At 40.7% G+C, this 15,976-nt stretch overlaps 1 protein-coding gene across 7 annotated transcripts in view; it reads left to right on the top strand.

Annotated features, from left to right (window-relative positions):
* arhgef28a (Rho guanine nucleotide exchange factor (GEF) 28a) overlaps nucleotides 1–15,976 on the top strand; it is a 447,370-nt gene that overhangs the window by 233,652 nt on the left and 197,742 nt on the right. For 5 of the 7 annotated variants that reach the window (XM_060836122.1, XM_060836096.1, XM_060836114.1 and 2 more), the window contains 4 exons: nucleotides 2,117–2,324; nucleotides 5,550–5,664; nucleotides 6,814–6,891; nucleotides 11,524–11,566. In XM_060836122.1, the coding sequence (XP_060692105.1) occupies nucleotides 2,117–2,324; nucleotides 5,550–5,664; nucleotides 6,814–6,891; nucleotides 11,524–11,566 (444 nt within the window). The remainder of the gene's footprint in view (nucleotides 1–2,116; nucleotides 2,325–5,549; nucleotides 5,665–6,813; nucleotides 6,892–11,523; nucleotides 11,567–15,976) is intronic. The other 2 variants (XM_060836132.1, XM_060836104.1) reach the window with 1 other exon arrangement.

The following is a 15,976-nucleotide window of genomic DNA, read 5'->3' as shown; positions in this document are numbered from 1 at the left end:
TTTTGAGACCCTCTGCTCTACCGTCGACCCCTTTTACATCCTAATCTACTTGTTTCCTTTGCACACATCTTTTTATTCATTCAGGGGATCTGGATTTTTTACTTTGGCCAGCATTTATTGCTGATCCTTAATTGCCCTTGAGAAGGTGGTGATGAATTGAAATCTTGAACAGTTGCCACCAAGTTCATGTAGGTACACTCACCTACTGTTAAGGAGGGAGTTTCAGGATTTTGAGCCAGCGACAATGAAGGAATGGTGATATTGTTTGCAATTTTGGAGCTAGGTCTTGGTTCTCCACTTTTTTTCATGGATTTGTGGCTATTTTCAAATGTGTCATGGTTCACAGCATCTGAGAAGTGATCCATAAACCTCATGAGGAAAAGTTGAAGAGATAAATTCCAAATGACATTCTCAGTTCCCTGCCTGCACCCCCAACCCCAACCTACACCATGCCATTACCAAGTATTTCCCCATCTACACCCCCTGGCTCCCTCACTCTAAGCAATTGCACTTTCATGTCATTTGCCCACAGTATGTTATTTGGCACAAAGAAAGTTACGATGTTTAAAAGGGTTTTTTAAAAATAAGCAGTCATTCATTCATTACTTTCCATTTACGACAAGCCAATAGGAGTGTTAATCGTCCATATCCTTTAAAGTATTTAAAGCAGAAACTGCAAGAATGTGAACCACCTTAAATGAACATCGTGCAGAACTGGAGTTGTCAAACAATGTTTTCACTGTTTTAATACTCCATTGGAAACCCTGGCTCTCAAACTAGATTGCATAATGAGACTAAGCCATGGTAAGACTTGTTTAATGCTGTGGGCAGACTTCAGGACACATACTGATGTAAAATTATCATTGTGCATTTATTGAATACATTAGTTTTTTAATAAAATAACCTTTCATTGATCAAAAATAATCAATACATTGAAATTCCTTCAAAGTAATCTCCAGTGATAACATACGTGAATAGTTTGATAATAAATACTAAATACAATAGAATTACAAGGTGGAAAATAGAAACTGGAAACTCATCATGATAATGATATGTTGTATGACCAATTTTCAACCTAACTCAAAAGTATAATAATAACCCTCATGCTTATGTCAGCTGACAAAGTGAAATAGCAAGCACTGATTTTTAAAAAAAAATCAGTGATTTTTTCACAATTATTTGACATCTTGACTGTTGATTGGCTGCTTTGATATATCCAAGGAATTTATGAACTTTTAATACACAATTCCAAAGGCCACCTGATCTCTTTCACAGGGTATCTGACAGTTCATCCAGGTCTCAGTAATTCTAACTCAGATTTTTGCTATGTAGCATATTAGGCAGGAAACATTCATATCTTTATGCTGTCGTGTCAGCAGCCAAGCCTGTCTTCTCCAAAAATATGGTTCCACCCTGACAGACAGACTTTACTTTCTTGAGGTCTTAATTACCATTCAACATCTGTCATCTACTTGATCATAGGATCTCTTCCAGACTTGCCAGAACTATTTTCAAGGTACTGATTCAGTAGTAGCCAACTTCTGCTATCTGTTTAAATGCAATGCTCTTCCTGGTGTTGCTGCATCTGTTCACCGCAACTCATTTTCCAGCAGCCTCAAGGTCTGGCCACACAAACAAACAAAGTTTGTTTGATCTGCTGTCTTTGTTGCCACAAGCAAAAAAGTTTCAAAGAAAACAAGACATTTTTTAGCAACGTGTTCCAGTTCATGGCTCCAGATCAAAATTGAAAAATCAATATCTATTCCAATGTAAGAGAATTTTATTTCCTTAGACTGTCTGCATGTTGGAAAATTATTAAGTAAAATTCACAAACCCCGGCAAAATATTGAATGAAAATGATTAAAAGTTAATTTTGCATTTTTCAACATGTACTACAATGGTTACCATTTGCTGAGTTGTTAAGAATGGCAAGTAAAATGGTACTAGCTCATAATTGCATGGGATAAAAGGGCACAACTATTGTCTAAGTATACATTGATCATAATTGCTAAACACCACCTTGGATTGGTATCAATATTTTAAGTGAATTAGTAAGGAAAAATAATTACTTTGCAATATTTGTTTGTAGACTCCTTTTCACTAATTGTTTTTGCAGGTTCAGCTTTGATGGCATTGATGCAGATAGCGAAGGAGAAGAAGTTTCAGACAGGTCTCAGGGCTCATGCACTCCAAAATCTCCAAACTCTGTTGCATTATTTGCCAGCAGTGGAGATGAACTGGATTCTTTTGAGATTCACCAGGAAACTGAGATAAACATCAAGGAATCACAATTGAGGCCTTCATCCAACGGTTTATTGCCAAAGGTACTAGAACAGACTTTATTAGTTAGGTGGAAAACCAATGCAATTGTGTAATCTGGGCAACATTGAAAGCAGATGTCCCAAGGGAGTATAATCTCTACTCCAGCTGGCAATGCAACAGCATGCTATTGGCAACTTCAGCTAAAGGTTTTGAGGCTAAATAATGCTGATTTATTTCTAGAAGGATGTAACACATGACATCAATCAGGAATTTAAAATTAGCTGGTTGATCAAAACAGGAAGCCCTATTTTACACAGAAATGTCTTATATGCACATATGTTTAACTTTATTATGTTTTGCAAGATGGTAGCACTTTGAAGTTGGAGAGCAGACCAAAATAAAAGCAGTTAACTAACAGATTTTAAACTATTGTTCGTGCCATTCCATCTGGCATTAAATTTATTCAACAGTCACAGGAAAGAGTCTTAGAATTATTAATTTTCAAAAAAAATGTTGGATTTGGGCCCTTTAAAATTGATGATATCATTTAAATTGATAGTATCAGGGATGGCATGGTGGCTCAGTGGTTAGCACTGCTGCCTCAAGCACCAGGGACTGGGTTTAGTTGCACTCGGGCAATTGTCTTTATGGAGTTTGTACGTTCTTCCCGTGTCTACATGAGTTCCTTCCGGGTGCTCCGATTTCCTCCCACAAACCAGAAATGTGCAGGTTAGGTGAGTTGGCAATGCTAAATTTTCCATAGTGTTCAGGGATGTGTAGGTTAGCTGAATTAAGTTAGGGGCAAATATAGTGTAGGGGCATGGGTCTGGGTGGGATACTCTTCGGAGGGTCAGTGTGGACATGTTGGGTCAAACAGCCTGTTTCCACACTGTAAGGATTCTAAAACAAAATCCAGCTGTAAAACATTTAACTCTCTTATAATGAATGTTCCAGTAACAAGTGTGGACTAGATTAGATTAGATTACTTACAGTGTGGAAACAGGCCCTTCGGCCCAACAAGTCCACACCGACCCGCCGAAGCGCAACCCACCCATTCCCCTACATTTACCCTTTACCTAACACTACGGGCAATTTAGTATGGCCAATTCACCTGACCTGCACATCTTTGGACTGTGGGAGGAAACCGGAGCACCCGGAGGAAACCCACGCAGACACGGAGAGAACGTGCAAACTCCACACAGGCTGTCGCCTGAGTCGGGAATTGAACCCAGGTCTCTGGCGCTGTGAGGCAGCAGTGCTAACCACTGTGCCACCTAACAAGTCCACACCGACCCGCCGAAGCGCAACCCACCCATACCCCTACATTTACCCCCTACCTAACACTACAGGCAATTTAGTATGGCCAATTCACCTGACCCGCAAATCTTTGGACTGTGGGAGGAAACCGGAGCACCCGGAGGAAACCCACGCAGACACGGGGAGAACGTGCAAACTCCACACAATCAGTCGCCTGAGTCGGGAATTGAACCCGGGTCTCAGGCGCTGTGAGGCAACAGTGCTAACCACTGTGCCACCGTGCCGTGATTGAAGATAGAAACGGTCTGTGATTGAAGGAGGAGCTTTTCACGCTTTTACACATTGGGCAACATTTTCTCATTGGTCACTCCCATGATTAAATTTGCTTGGAAATTTTGAGGGTTTCTGGAATGAAATTTCACACTATCTGCTGTAGTTTGAACACTAGTGGTCTGTGTGTCAAGACTTTTCACAATCTTGTATGTCTCAAAAGATTCACTTTCATTCTTCTAAAATTCAGAAACAGACACAAATTACTCAACCTTTCATCAACTTTCTCACTCAAGATACTAACCTAGTTAACCTTTTTTATACAGACTCCAATACAGGTGTATCATTTCTTAAGTATGGAAGTTAAACATTTTCACACAATTCCATGAATTCTCTCATTAAAAGCAAGTACAATTGTTACTTCATGTCTTCATTCCTGTAGTCAAAAGCAATGTAATTAAAGCCAATATGCTAGTTTCTTTTGAATTGCTTGTTCTATCTGCATACTCTGTGTATTTTGTACAAGTACACCCAAGTTCTCTCAGCTCTCCACTTGGTCAGCTGAATGTGGTCTCAAGACAGAAGAGGTTTGGCATCATCCAAGACAAAGCAGCCCACTTGACTGGTACTCCATACACCACATTAAACATTCACTTGTTTCACCACTGATGCACAATGACTGCAGTGTCTACCATCTATAAGTTGCAATGCAGAAAATCACCAAGACTGCTTTGACAGCACTTCACAAATCAACAACCTCTGCCACCTAGATGGTCAGAAGATGTGTGGGACACTACCACATGCAAACTTCCCTGCAAACCACAAGTCCATCCCGACTTGAAAATATATAATTCCTTCTCAGTCATAGTCATAGAGTCATATAGCAGGGAAAAAGATCCTTCAGTCCAACCAGTCCATGCTACCATGTTCCCAAACTAAACGAGTCCCACCTGCCTGCGCTTGGCCTATATCTCTCCAAACCTTTCCTATTCATTACCTCATTCAAAGATCTTTTAAATGTTGTAACTGCACCTGCATCCACCACTTTTTCTGGCAGTTCATTTCACACACGAACCACTCTCCATGTAAAAAGAAAGTTGCCTTTTATGTCCTTTTTAAAGCGTTGTCTTCTCACCTTAAAAATATGCCCCCTCATTTTAAACTCATACACCTAGGGAAAAGACCCCTGTCATTCACCTTATCTATATTCCTCATGATTTTATAGACCTCAATAAGGTCACCCATCAACCTCCAACGCTCCAATGAAAAAAGTACCAGTTTTTCCAGTCTATTTTTATATCTCAAACTCTGCGTTACTGGTAACATCCTGGTAAATCTTTTCTAAACTCTCTCCAGTTTAATAATATCTGTCCAACAACAGGGTGACCAGAACTGCACACATTACTCTTGAAGAAGTCCCACCAATGTCCTGTACAACCTCACATAACCCAGTATTCCCAACAAAACTCATCTCCAAACTCCAAGATCTGGGACTCTTCTCTGCCCTGTGTAACTTTATGAATTTGTCGATTTAATAATTTTGCTTGCTTCAAAAAAAATGCAAACTTTCTCTTTTTGGAGTTTTGGTATTAAGTAATGCTTAAAATAGCTTCTGCTATACTTGTGTACATTGCCAAGAAAATCATCCTTTTCCATTAATGAAATGAAAGCTAGTTTATTATGTTTACACTTGAAATAAAAATATCTTTTATTGGATCTAGAATGTAACATTTGATATGGTTTCCATTTGTTCTTGAAAGGAGTCTGAAGATACTGGAATTCGGCTGAGATCATACTCGCTTTCCTCTCCTAAAGTCTCTCAAAGCAAATCTCGATTCATAAGGGATTTTGGCATGTTTGATTCTACAAATGAAGGTTAGTTTCAACAGAAGAGCAAAATAACTTTGATTAGTAAAATTTTGATTTTGCTTAAACAAAAGACTAAATATATATGTCATTAGTTAAAAATGATATCTACTTTGTCATCATATGGAAAGCATCACCATTTTAGCTTCATCGTCTTACAATTAACAATTTTTCATAAAATGCATAAATCTACAGTATAAATTTGCTTTCATGTCTGGATTATTACATTATAAAACTGCCTGAATGAGCACTGTCCTTTCTAAATACATTCTTAGTATTATGACCGATATTAGCTTAACAATAGGACATGAAATATGCAGATAAATGAGCTGTTACAGTAGTGTGCTACCCCAGTTTTCCTGTCAAATCTGAACTTGGTTTTCCAAGTTCTTTGCATTCCTAAATGGACGTTATCTCCCACCCAGTACACAAACTTACCCCGTATAAAGGAGAAGGTTTAAAATGGATATTTATGTCTTGTGGTATTCTCCTATCAGCTGATTCACATTGCCATTTGTTGTTTGTCAGAATGTTGCAGGATGATATATCTGCAAAGGCCAATGAGAATCTATAAATTATTAATTAGTGAGGCTCCTTTCTTCAGTGAACTTTAGCATGCACAAAAATAATTTAATTCAATATTTATGGGATTTAGAGTAACCAGATTTGTAATACCTTATTACTAGACATAAATAAGCCTCATTTCACATGTGTACTACCCTAAGTTGGATTATTATTGATTTATTTACTAATTATATTGGAGTTGACTCTATCTCCATTCTCAACATGGTGATGAATACAGTGTGCTTGTTTACTTCACGGTATTTATAACATACACAGTGAGGCTCCTCATGAAACATCATTGACACATCTAAACTTTTGTAGATAGCCAGAAAGCTATTAACAGACGCAAAAGGTTAAGTTGAATGCACTACATTATTTAAAAAAGAGGTAAAATATAATAAAAATGAGTAATGTGATACTGAAATACAAAAATGTGCGTTAACCATCCTAATTTCATTTGTGATCTTACTTATCCATTATGCTATACATACAGATGATATATTGTAGAACTAGAGATTAGGTGTATCAATGAATGAACACCCAAATAGATGTTGTTCTTTTGGTCATTATGATGAGTCTGTCCCTGCTCTGTAGATGGTGTTTTCAGCAGTGGACGATCCCTTCTTCAAGCACTGTCACTGTCTAAATCAGTTTCTCTGCTACACCCTGGTAGTAAGTACCACTCATAATCAGATAATGCTGTCACAATTCTGCATGAAAGTGCATTTGCTACCCTTTTATGTCTCTGTGTCTTGTTGCTAAATGGACAATTTTTAATTCAGTGTTGCTTGAATTGGAATCAAACCAACTGAGTGCAGTGTGGTGTTAAATTGTCTCTGTATATGTTTTGTAAAACTTGGTGTTTTCTATTACTTGATTAGTTTTATGTAAACTAATGTTAAAATTTAGAAAACGCTTGGAAATAACAAGTGAAAAATCCTCTTCATAACTATGTGGTAGGTAATGCAAGTTGCACTAAAAACGAGCACTTCAGACTACATAATATGTAGAATTTTCCAGTAATGTGCTCAGCAGTGTGAATGAAATAAGCTAGGCCACGCATCCCATTTTAAGTCATCTGTCCAACAATTCCTTGCCCTGACTTTTGTCATCCAGTAGGCTCTTGAGTCGCTGTCTTCATCTGCAATTAAATGTTTATTTCATTTTCATTAGTTTGCATGTATATCCTCCTCTCCTATTACCTTGCTTTATTTCAAACTAGTATTCTGACCAAACTACTTCTTTACTGATAATGTCTTCAATAGGATCATCTTTAGGATCACGTTTTTCTTATACTCCCTTTTATTAGGTTTTGTGACTGGGGATTCAACCTGTAAATGTTTCTCTATTGCTCTGGAGTTTGAAGGTACCTCCAGTGCCTTGATAACCAAAACTAAAAACCGTCTTACCAGTGCATGACATATACTGGGGCATGAAAATGGCATGAATGCATGCCTCGTACTTTTCAATGTAAGCATTAAAAATATTCCCGTTTCTCTTGCTGAAGTTTAATGATGGGAATGGCAAGTTCATTTCATTGTATTACAACAATTTCCTTCATGAGAAATATTGCATCATTACCTAGCATGTAATGACTACTGCATTGGTGCCATCTTGATTCCAGGTGATAGTTGGTTGCTAAAATTATTTTTTACAATGTAATGAAAATTTGCTATTGTGTTGTTGCTGATAGTGACTACTATATTTTAATAGGAATTTTGCAAAGATGCCATCAAGTAACGTGATGGCAAAGATGGCCTGTCAAGTGGTGTTGGTGTGATGTGATCCTGGTTAATATTAGACTTTTGTTAGAGAGCTGATCTCAATCATACTTCTAGTAGGTAGCTGCTAAGTAAAAAACAGCTTTTCCTTGGCTTATATTGTGTTGGGATGAATACATTTAATATAATGTGATTCACAAAGTCTCTCTGACCTTTCTGCTTTCTCACAGTGTCCAAATATTAGTATGTTCTTTCCTTTTGGAGCACACATGCAGGAAGGAAGTGCAGATGCAGATCAGGTCCAATTATATCAATTATACCATTCGAATTAAATTAACAATTTCAATGTGAGAATTGAGTGAGAGGTGCTGGCAGCTTCTTCAAGCAAACATGCTGTGAGTGGGATCATGGATCAAAGGTGGATCAAGAGATAAGTCGTAAAATTTTATTTTAGGTATCTGTGTGAGGTATGAAGAGTCCTGAGCAAGTCCCGGGCCTCTCTTGTACTGGGCTACTCCCTTCATGATCTATGTGAAATTCAACCACCCTCCTGTTCTCAACGCTCCCAGTAGTGGTGAGACCTTCTTTCTAAATCCTTGCCTAACACCCATCCTCCCCTCACAAGCTACTGGGGACTTTTCTTGCTGCCAGATGCACAATCCCATGTGCCAGGTAGTGGATCCAGCTGGTTGTGAGACAAGGCTTTGCGCGTATTTATTCAATGAAGCCTCTTCGTTCAGATTAGCAAGGCCTCTACTTCCGTGAATTACCAGTTTTACATCTTCCTTCCCTTTTACCCCCTTTCCCCTCCTCGCCCCCATGAAGATGACAGCCTATGGTTGGAATTTTCCTGGCCCTTTGAAAGCAGAGAAACTGGGAGACTTGCAGACATCCCCATTGGGATTGCTGCATGATGTTGTCCTGCCTCCTAGTGCATTTCCTAAGGGATGTCATGGAACTGGGCAATCAATCTGGGCCACAGCTTCTGATGCTTCTGAAAGCTTCTGGAACTTTCTAGCTGTTGTATGATTCCTTTTCAGAGGCTGGCAGTGATTTAGGGGGCTGCCTTTTGATAGGAGCTCAGGGTCAGCAGAGTCAGCCTATTTGCAATACCTCACCTGCAAGTCAAACCCATGGCCAAAATTGTTCCTACATTGGGAATCCACCCTCCACACTGAGCACCCCAACAACTCTGGGCCTTTATTTCTAAATAATCCAAGATAGCGTCTATTTTGAGGCACCCAGTGCTTAACGACATTACCTCAACAGCACTCAGCTCTTCCAGTGGAGCTGCTGGCAGACCAGCACTGCAGGCTGTCTCACTGGGTCTCCCTCACAATTGTCCCACCCACTGTTCTTAACTGGATAAAAGGCATGGAAAATGGCAATGAGGAGACTGCTTCACTAGAGGTTCTGTTGTCAGATGTACTGCTAGGAAATATGCATTTAGATCTGAGTTTGGTCCTTAGAACAGAGTCTTCATAACCATAAGAAATAGCCTTGTTTAGTTTCTCATGTGAAATGATGGAAATTCATGAGGAACTATTCACTGGATTTTACACATGTCCTGAAGGACCATGAGTAATATGGATGACCAGGGGCAGGTTGGTTCTCTGTTTGTTTGTTCTCTGCCATTGGCATTGTTTGCTGTGGAATGTTGAAGATGAGATAAGTCAATTTCTGCAGATGTTGAGAGTTTACTATATTGTGTTATTTCAGTTAAGAATGATTGTCACTGCTATTGTTAATAATATGGATTTTGATGGGAATGGTGAGCACATGATTTTGCAATGAATGCAATGAACAAATGGAAAGGAACATAAAACAGGAATAGGCCATTAAACCCCTTGACCCTGTTCTGCCATTTTTGATTATGGCTGATCTTTGGCCTAACTCCACATAACTGCCTTTGACCTATATCCCTTAATATGTTTGCTTAACATAAATTTATTTTTATTGTTTCAAGTCATCAGCAGTTCCCCAATGGCAAAGTATCCTGATCATGTGGAACCTCTGAAGCAATGATCACTATGAGCCCACTTCTCATAAAAATGTATATGAAGTGAAGATGGTAACTCAGGTGATCTCAGTTGTGAAATTTTAGCAACTAGTGTTGTCATAAATGCCTTATTTTAATGACGAGCTGATTGGCAGGCAATGAGAGCTTGGTTGGGACACATGTTCACTTGTTCTGATTTCCAGCATAGAGTCAAGTTCTCAGCTGAATTGATGTCACTTCTCAAACAATTCTTAGTCATTATCTCCACACACTGAAAATTAAGAAGATGTTGTATTTTGATGTTTTGCAGCTGAAGTAAAATATTTGAAGTCAGCGTGAACAGTGACAGCAGCAGAATATAGCAAAGGAGAATGAACCTGGGGTTGAACAACAGCAGCAGGATAAATACCTAAGGAATGGGGTCAGTCAAGTTGAACCTGGGAGTGAACAGTGGCAGCAGGATAAATACCAGGGTAAATAATAGAGATTTGGTTAAAAGCAGGACAAGATTGGCAGCTTAATATTCTTGGATTTAGATGTTTCTTTCGTGATAGACTGGGATATAAAAGAGGTGATGGAATTGCACTGCTGATTAAGAAGGACGTTATTGCTAAACTGAGGGAGGACATCTTGGAGTGAGACCATATAGATAGAGTTCAAATTACTAGGAAGAGTGCAGTCACATCTCGATTGTACTATAGGCATCCCAACAGCCAACAGGTGGTAAAGGAACAGATACTTCAAAAGACTATTGAAAAATGTAGAAACAACAGGCCTGTTGTAATGATTTTAATTTCCTCTGTATTGACTGGGACTTGCTAAGTGCAAGAGGTTTGGTATGGGGGGAAATTTGTTAAGTGTGTCCAACACAATATAAAAAGTCCAACTTGGGAATGGGTCATGCTAGAGCTGGTATTGAGGAATGAGCCTGGCCAGGCAATCAATGTTTGAGTGAGGAGCATTTCTTAGTAGAATTTGGTTGTAAATTTCTTGATTTTCTGAATCCTTCCAAATCTGATCACTTGACTTCTGGCATAATTTCTGTCTATCCCAGATAAGTATGGTGACATCTGCTTTGAAGACTCACAAGACACAAGTCTCCTTTCGTTATACTAATGCCTGGTGCTATAGATTTTTGTGGTCTCAGTCCAATTTTTATTAGATGTGGCCCACAGTACCAACTTTGCACTGATGCTATTAAAATAAAAGGTGTGCTTTTGAGACTACGACACCAGTTTAGAGCCAAATAGAGGGAGGTTTAGCGTGTCGGAGGTTCATGAGAGTGTGAGCTGCTGAGGCCTTTGTGCTAGATCTGGAAAGTATTATAATTTTCTGGAATAAATAAAGTTTATTCGAATACCAAGAAGTGCCTTTTTTTTAGAAAAGGCTGCATGCTAGAGTTTGAACATGGGGATACAAATTATATGTTCAATTTCAAATGTCTAAACAAGACTTGTGTTGTCTTGTTAGAAGCTTCTTTTGAAAGGTATCTCATGAGTTCAGTTAAAGCTAGTTACTTCAAGGCAAATTTATTTTTCTAATTTTACTTTGTGTTGTAAACTTTTCTATATTGCTTTGTTTCAGAACAGCGAACCTTCAGCCTGCCTGAGCATCCGAAAGAAAAAAGGTACAGTAAAGTATAACACATATTAGCCTTGCTGCAGTTCAGTAATTGATCTCGTCCAGCGTAGTGAAAATACCAACTCTCAACTGCCTCTGGAGATGTTCAGAATCTAGATTGTAATACTTACAGGACTTCTGCAATAATGGAGAGGGGCAGCCTACACTGTGATTGTTGCACCTGAATCAGAAGCATGTTCAGAGTACTCTGCTGTGTATGACATACCAAAACAAGTAGCGGTAATGATCATAAGCTTTATTGTTATTGCTTAAATTCTAGTATAAAATTTAGTGGCATTTATCAATATGCGAAGACATCATGTTATGAGCTGTATAACAATTGGTGGGAATGACCTTCTTTCACTTCGATTAGAAAAAATAAAACCAGAATGGAAAATGTTTCTGGGAGGTCTAGTGGAATGCTCCTTGATATTGAAAATTTTGCTTTCAACTTATTCACTCCTGGTTAACTTTAAGAACTGTGTTAGTTCACAATTGATACATTATGCATTTAGAAAAGGAAAAACAAAATGTGCATTTCAGCAGAACAAACAGGATGTCATTTTCCAAATATTTGCTATAATAGTGAATCATGTCTGTCCAAATACTATGCTGTCCTCAGTCACAAAGGCATTTGAACTCCTTTCACCTAATTCAGCATTACTCTTTCAACTTTACAGAGTGGAATCTTGTGAGCAACTGAAATTTATAGGCTATAACGAGACATGTGACAGAATTGGATGAGGCAGTCATGGTGCAGTTATGGGCGGCACGGTGGCACAGTGGTTAGCACTGCTGCCTCACAGCGCCTGTAGACCCGGGTTCAATTCCCGGCTCAGGCGACTGACTGTGTGGAGTTTGCACGTTCTCCCCGTGTCTGCGTGGGTTTCCTCCGGGTGCTCCGGTTTCCTCCCACAGTCCAAAGATGTGCGGGTCAGGTGAATTGGCCATGCTAAATTGCCCGTAGTGTTAGGTAAGGGGTAATGTAGGGGTATGGGTGGGTTACGCTTCGGCGGGTCGGTGTGGACTTGTTGGGCCGAAGGGCCTGTTTCCACACTGTAAATCTAATCTAATCTAATCTAATCAGTCATCTTAATATCAAGATTCTCTGGCGGCAACTTTTCTGCTTTGCTCAAGCAGCATGGCGAGATTCTTGCCAGGGAGCGTCAAATTCTCAGTGGTTGGTCTTTATTGCTTGCTAATAGCCCAACCCCTCAGAAAGCCAGTGGCCCAGAACATTGGTCCCTAACTGCGTGATGTGGATGTGAGCTCCTCAGCAGCTTCCCATCCGAATGTTCCTTTGCTGATTGAGCCCATTAGTGTTTTGACATTGCCATTGATGGAGTGGCCCAGTTGGTCAGCATTGCCAGTCGTTTCCTTATGCCCTAAATGGTCTATTCCTCTAAAGTCAAGGAGGTCTCCTCTGGGGGATATGGCTGCCTTTTGCTGGAAGACACAAAAGGCAGAAGGCGTCACGACCAGTCATAAGAAGTAGTGGCCAGTTTAGTGCACTGACTGCTCAGAGAATGTCAGTGTTTCAGTGCTGCTACAAAAAGTACTTAATTGGTTGCTGGGACATTGGTGTCTCTGTATCCTTGCAGAACCTGTCCCAATCCTCTGCAACCAGCGCATGTGTCCTCTTCTTGGAGAGAGTACGGACTCTGCCATTCAGAATCCCACCCCTAATTAGAGAGTCATAGAGATGTACAGCACGGAAACAGACCCTTCGCTCCAACTCGTCTATGCCTACCAGATATCCCAACCCAATCTAGTCCCACCTGCCAGCACCCAGCCCATATCGCTCCAAACCCTTCCTATTCATATACCCATTCAGATGCCTTTCGAATGTTGCAATTGTACCAGCCTCCACCACTTCCTCCAGCAGCTCATTCCATACACATACCACCCTTTGTGTGAAAAGATTGCCCCTTAGGTCTCTTTTATATCTTTCCCCTCTCACCCTAAACCTATGTCCTCTAGTTCTGGACTTCCCCACTCCAGGCAAGTGACATTGTCTATTTATCCTATCCAATTCCCCCATGATTTTATAAACCTCCATAAGGTACTCCTCAGCCTCCAACGCTCCAGGGAAACAGTCCTAGCCTATTCAGCTTCTCCTGATAGCTCAAATCTTCCAACCCTGGCAAAATCCTTGTAAGTCTTTTCTGAACCTTTTCAAGTTTCACAACATCCCTCCGATAGGAAGGAGTGCAGAATTGCACGCAATATTCCACAAGTGGTCGTACCAATGTCCTGTACAGCCGCAACATGACTTCCCAACTCCTGTACTCAGTACTCTGACCAATAAAGGAAAGCTTACCAAATACCGCCTTCACTATCCTATCTACCTGCGACCCCACTTTCAAGGAACTATGAACCTGCACTCCAAGGTCTCTTTGTTCAGCAACACTCCCTAGGATGTTACCATTAAGTGTATAATCCCTGCTAAGATTTGCTTTCCAAAACGCAGCACCTCACATTTATCTAAGTTAAACACCATCTGCCATTTCTCAGCCCATTGGCCCATCTGATCAAGATCGCATTGTAATCTGAGGTAACCTTTTTCACTGTCCAATACACCTCTAATCTGCAAACTTACTAACTATACCTCTTATGCCCACATCCAAATCATTTACATAAATACCAAAAAGTAGTGGACCTAGCACCCATCCTTGTGGCACTCCACTGGTCACAGGCCTCCAGTCTGAAAAATAACCCTCCACCACCACCCTCTGTCTTCTACCTTTGAGCCAATTCCTTATCCAAATGGCTAGTTATCCTTGTATTCCTTGTGATCTAACCTTGCTAACCAGTCTCCCATGGGGAACCTTGTCGAACGCCTTACTGAAATCCATATAGATCACATCTACCGCTCTGCCCTCATCAATCCTTTTTGTCACTTCTTCAAAAAACTCAATTAGGTTTGTGAGACATGATTTCCCAAACACAAAGCCGTGTTGACTATTCCCTAACCAGTCCTTGCTTTTCCAAATACATGTACATCTTGTCCCTCAGGATTCCTTCCAACAACTTGTCCACCACCAACATCAGGCTCACTGGTCTATAGTTCCCTGGCTTGTCCTTATCATCCTTCACAAACAGTGGCACCACGTTAGCCAACCTCCAGTCTTCCGGCACTTCACCTGTGACTATCGATGATACAAATATCTCAAAAGAGGCCCTGCAATCACTCCTCTAACTTCCCACAGAGTTCTAGAGTATACTTAATCAGGTCCTGGGGATTTATCCACTTTTATGCATTTCAAGACATCCGGCACTTCCTACTCTGTGATATGGACATTTTTCAAGATGTCATCATCTATTTCCCTACATTCAATATCTTCCATGTCCTTTTCCACAGTAAACACTGATGCAAAATATTTGTTTTGTATCTCCCTCATCTCCTGCGGCTTCACACAAAGGCCGCCTTGCTGATCTTTGAGGGCCGCCTTGCTGACCTATGCCCACACCTCTTCTCTCACCTCTATCCAAGGCCTTAAAGGAGCCTTCCACATCCATCAAAGTTTTACCTGCACATCCACTAACATTTATTGTATCTGTTCCTCCAATGCGGTCTCCTCTACATTGGGGAGACTGGACGCCTCCTCGCAGAGCGCTTTAGGGAACATCTCCGGGACACCCGCACCAATCAACCACACCGTCCCGTGGCCCAACATTTCAACTCCCCCTCCCACACTGCTGAGGACATGGAGGTCCTGGGCCTCCTTCACCGCCGCTCCCTCACCACCAGATGCCTGGAGGAAGAACGCCTCATCTTCCGCCTCGGAACACTTCAACCCCAGGGCATCAATGTGGACTTCAACAGTTTCCTCATTTCCCCTTCCCCCACCTCACCCTAGTTCCAAACTTCCAGCTCAGCACTGTCCCCATGACTTGTCCAGACTTGTCCTACCTGCCTATCTCCTTTTCCACCTACCCACTCCACCCTCTCCTCCCTGACCTATCACCTTCATCCCCTCCCCCATTCACCCATTGTACTCTATGCTACTTTCTCCCCACCCCCACCCTCCTCTAGCTTATCTCTCCACGCTTCAGGCTCACTGCCTTTATTCCTGATGAAGGGCTTTTGCCCAAAATGTTGATTTCGCTGCACTTTGGATGCTGCCTGAACTGCTGTGCTCTTCCAGCACCACTAATCCAGAATCTGGTATCCAGCATCTGCAGTCATTGTTTTTACCTACCTGATCTTTAAGGGGCCCTGTTCTCTTCCAAGTTACCCTTTTGTCCTTAATGAATTCGTAAAAACCCTTTGGATTCTCCTTAACTCTATTTGCCAAAGCTATCTCATGTCCTGTTTTTTCCTTCCTGATGTCCCTCTTGAGTATACTCCTACTGCCTTGATACTCTTCTAAGGATTCACTCTATCTCTGCTGTCTATACCTGGCATATCCTTCCT

This window comes from Hemiscyllium ocellatum, chromosome 2 (genome assembly GCF_020745735.1).
Source record: "Hemiscyllium ocellatum isolate sHemOce1 chromosome 2, sHemOce1.pat.X.cur, whole genome shotgun sequence".
NCBI lineage: Eukaryota > Metazoa > Chordata > Chondrichthyes > Orectolobiformes > Hemiscylliidae > Hemiscyllium > Hemiscyllium ocellatum.
Note: the sequence above shows the minus strand (reverse complement) of the source record. Positions and strands in the feature narration are given on the sequence as shown.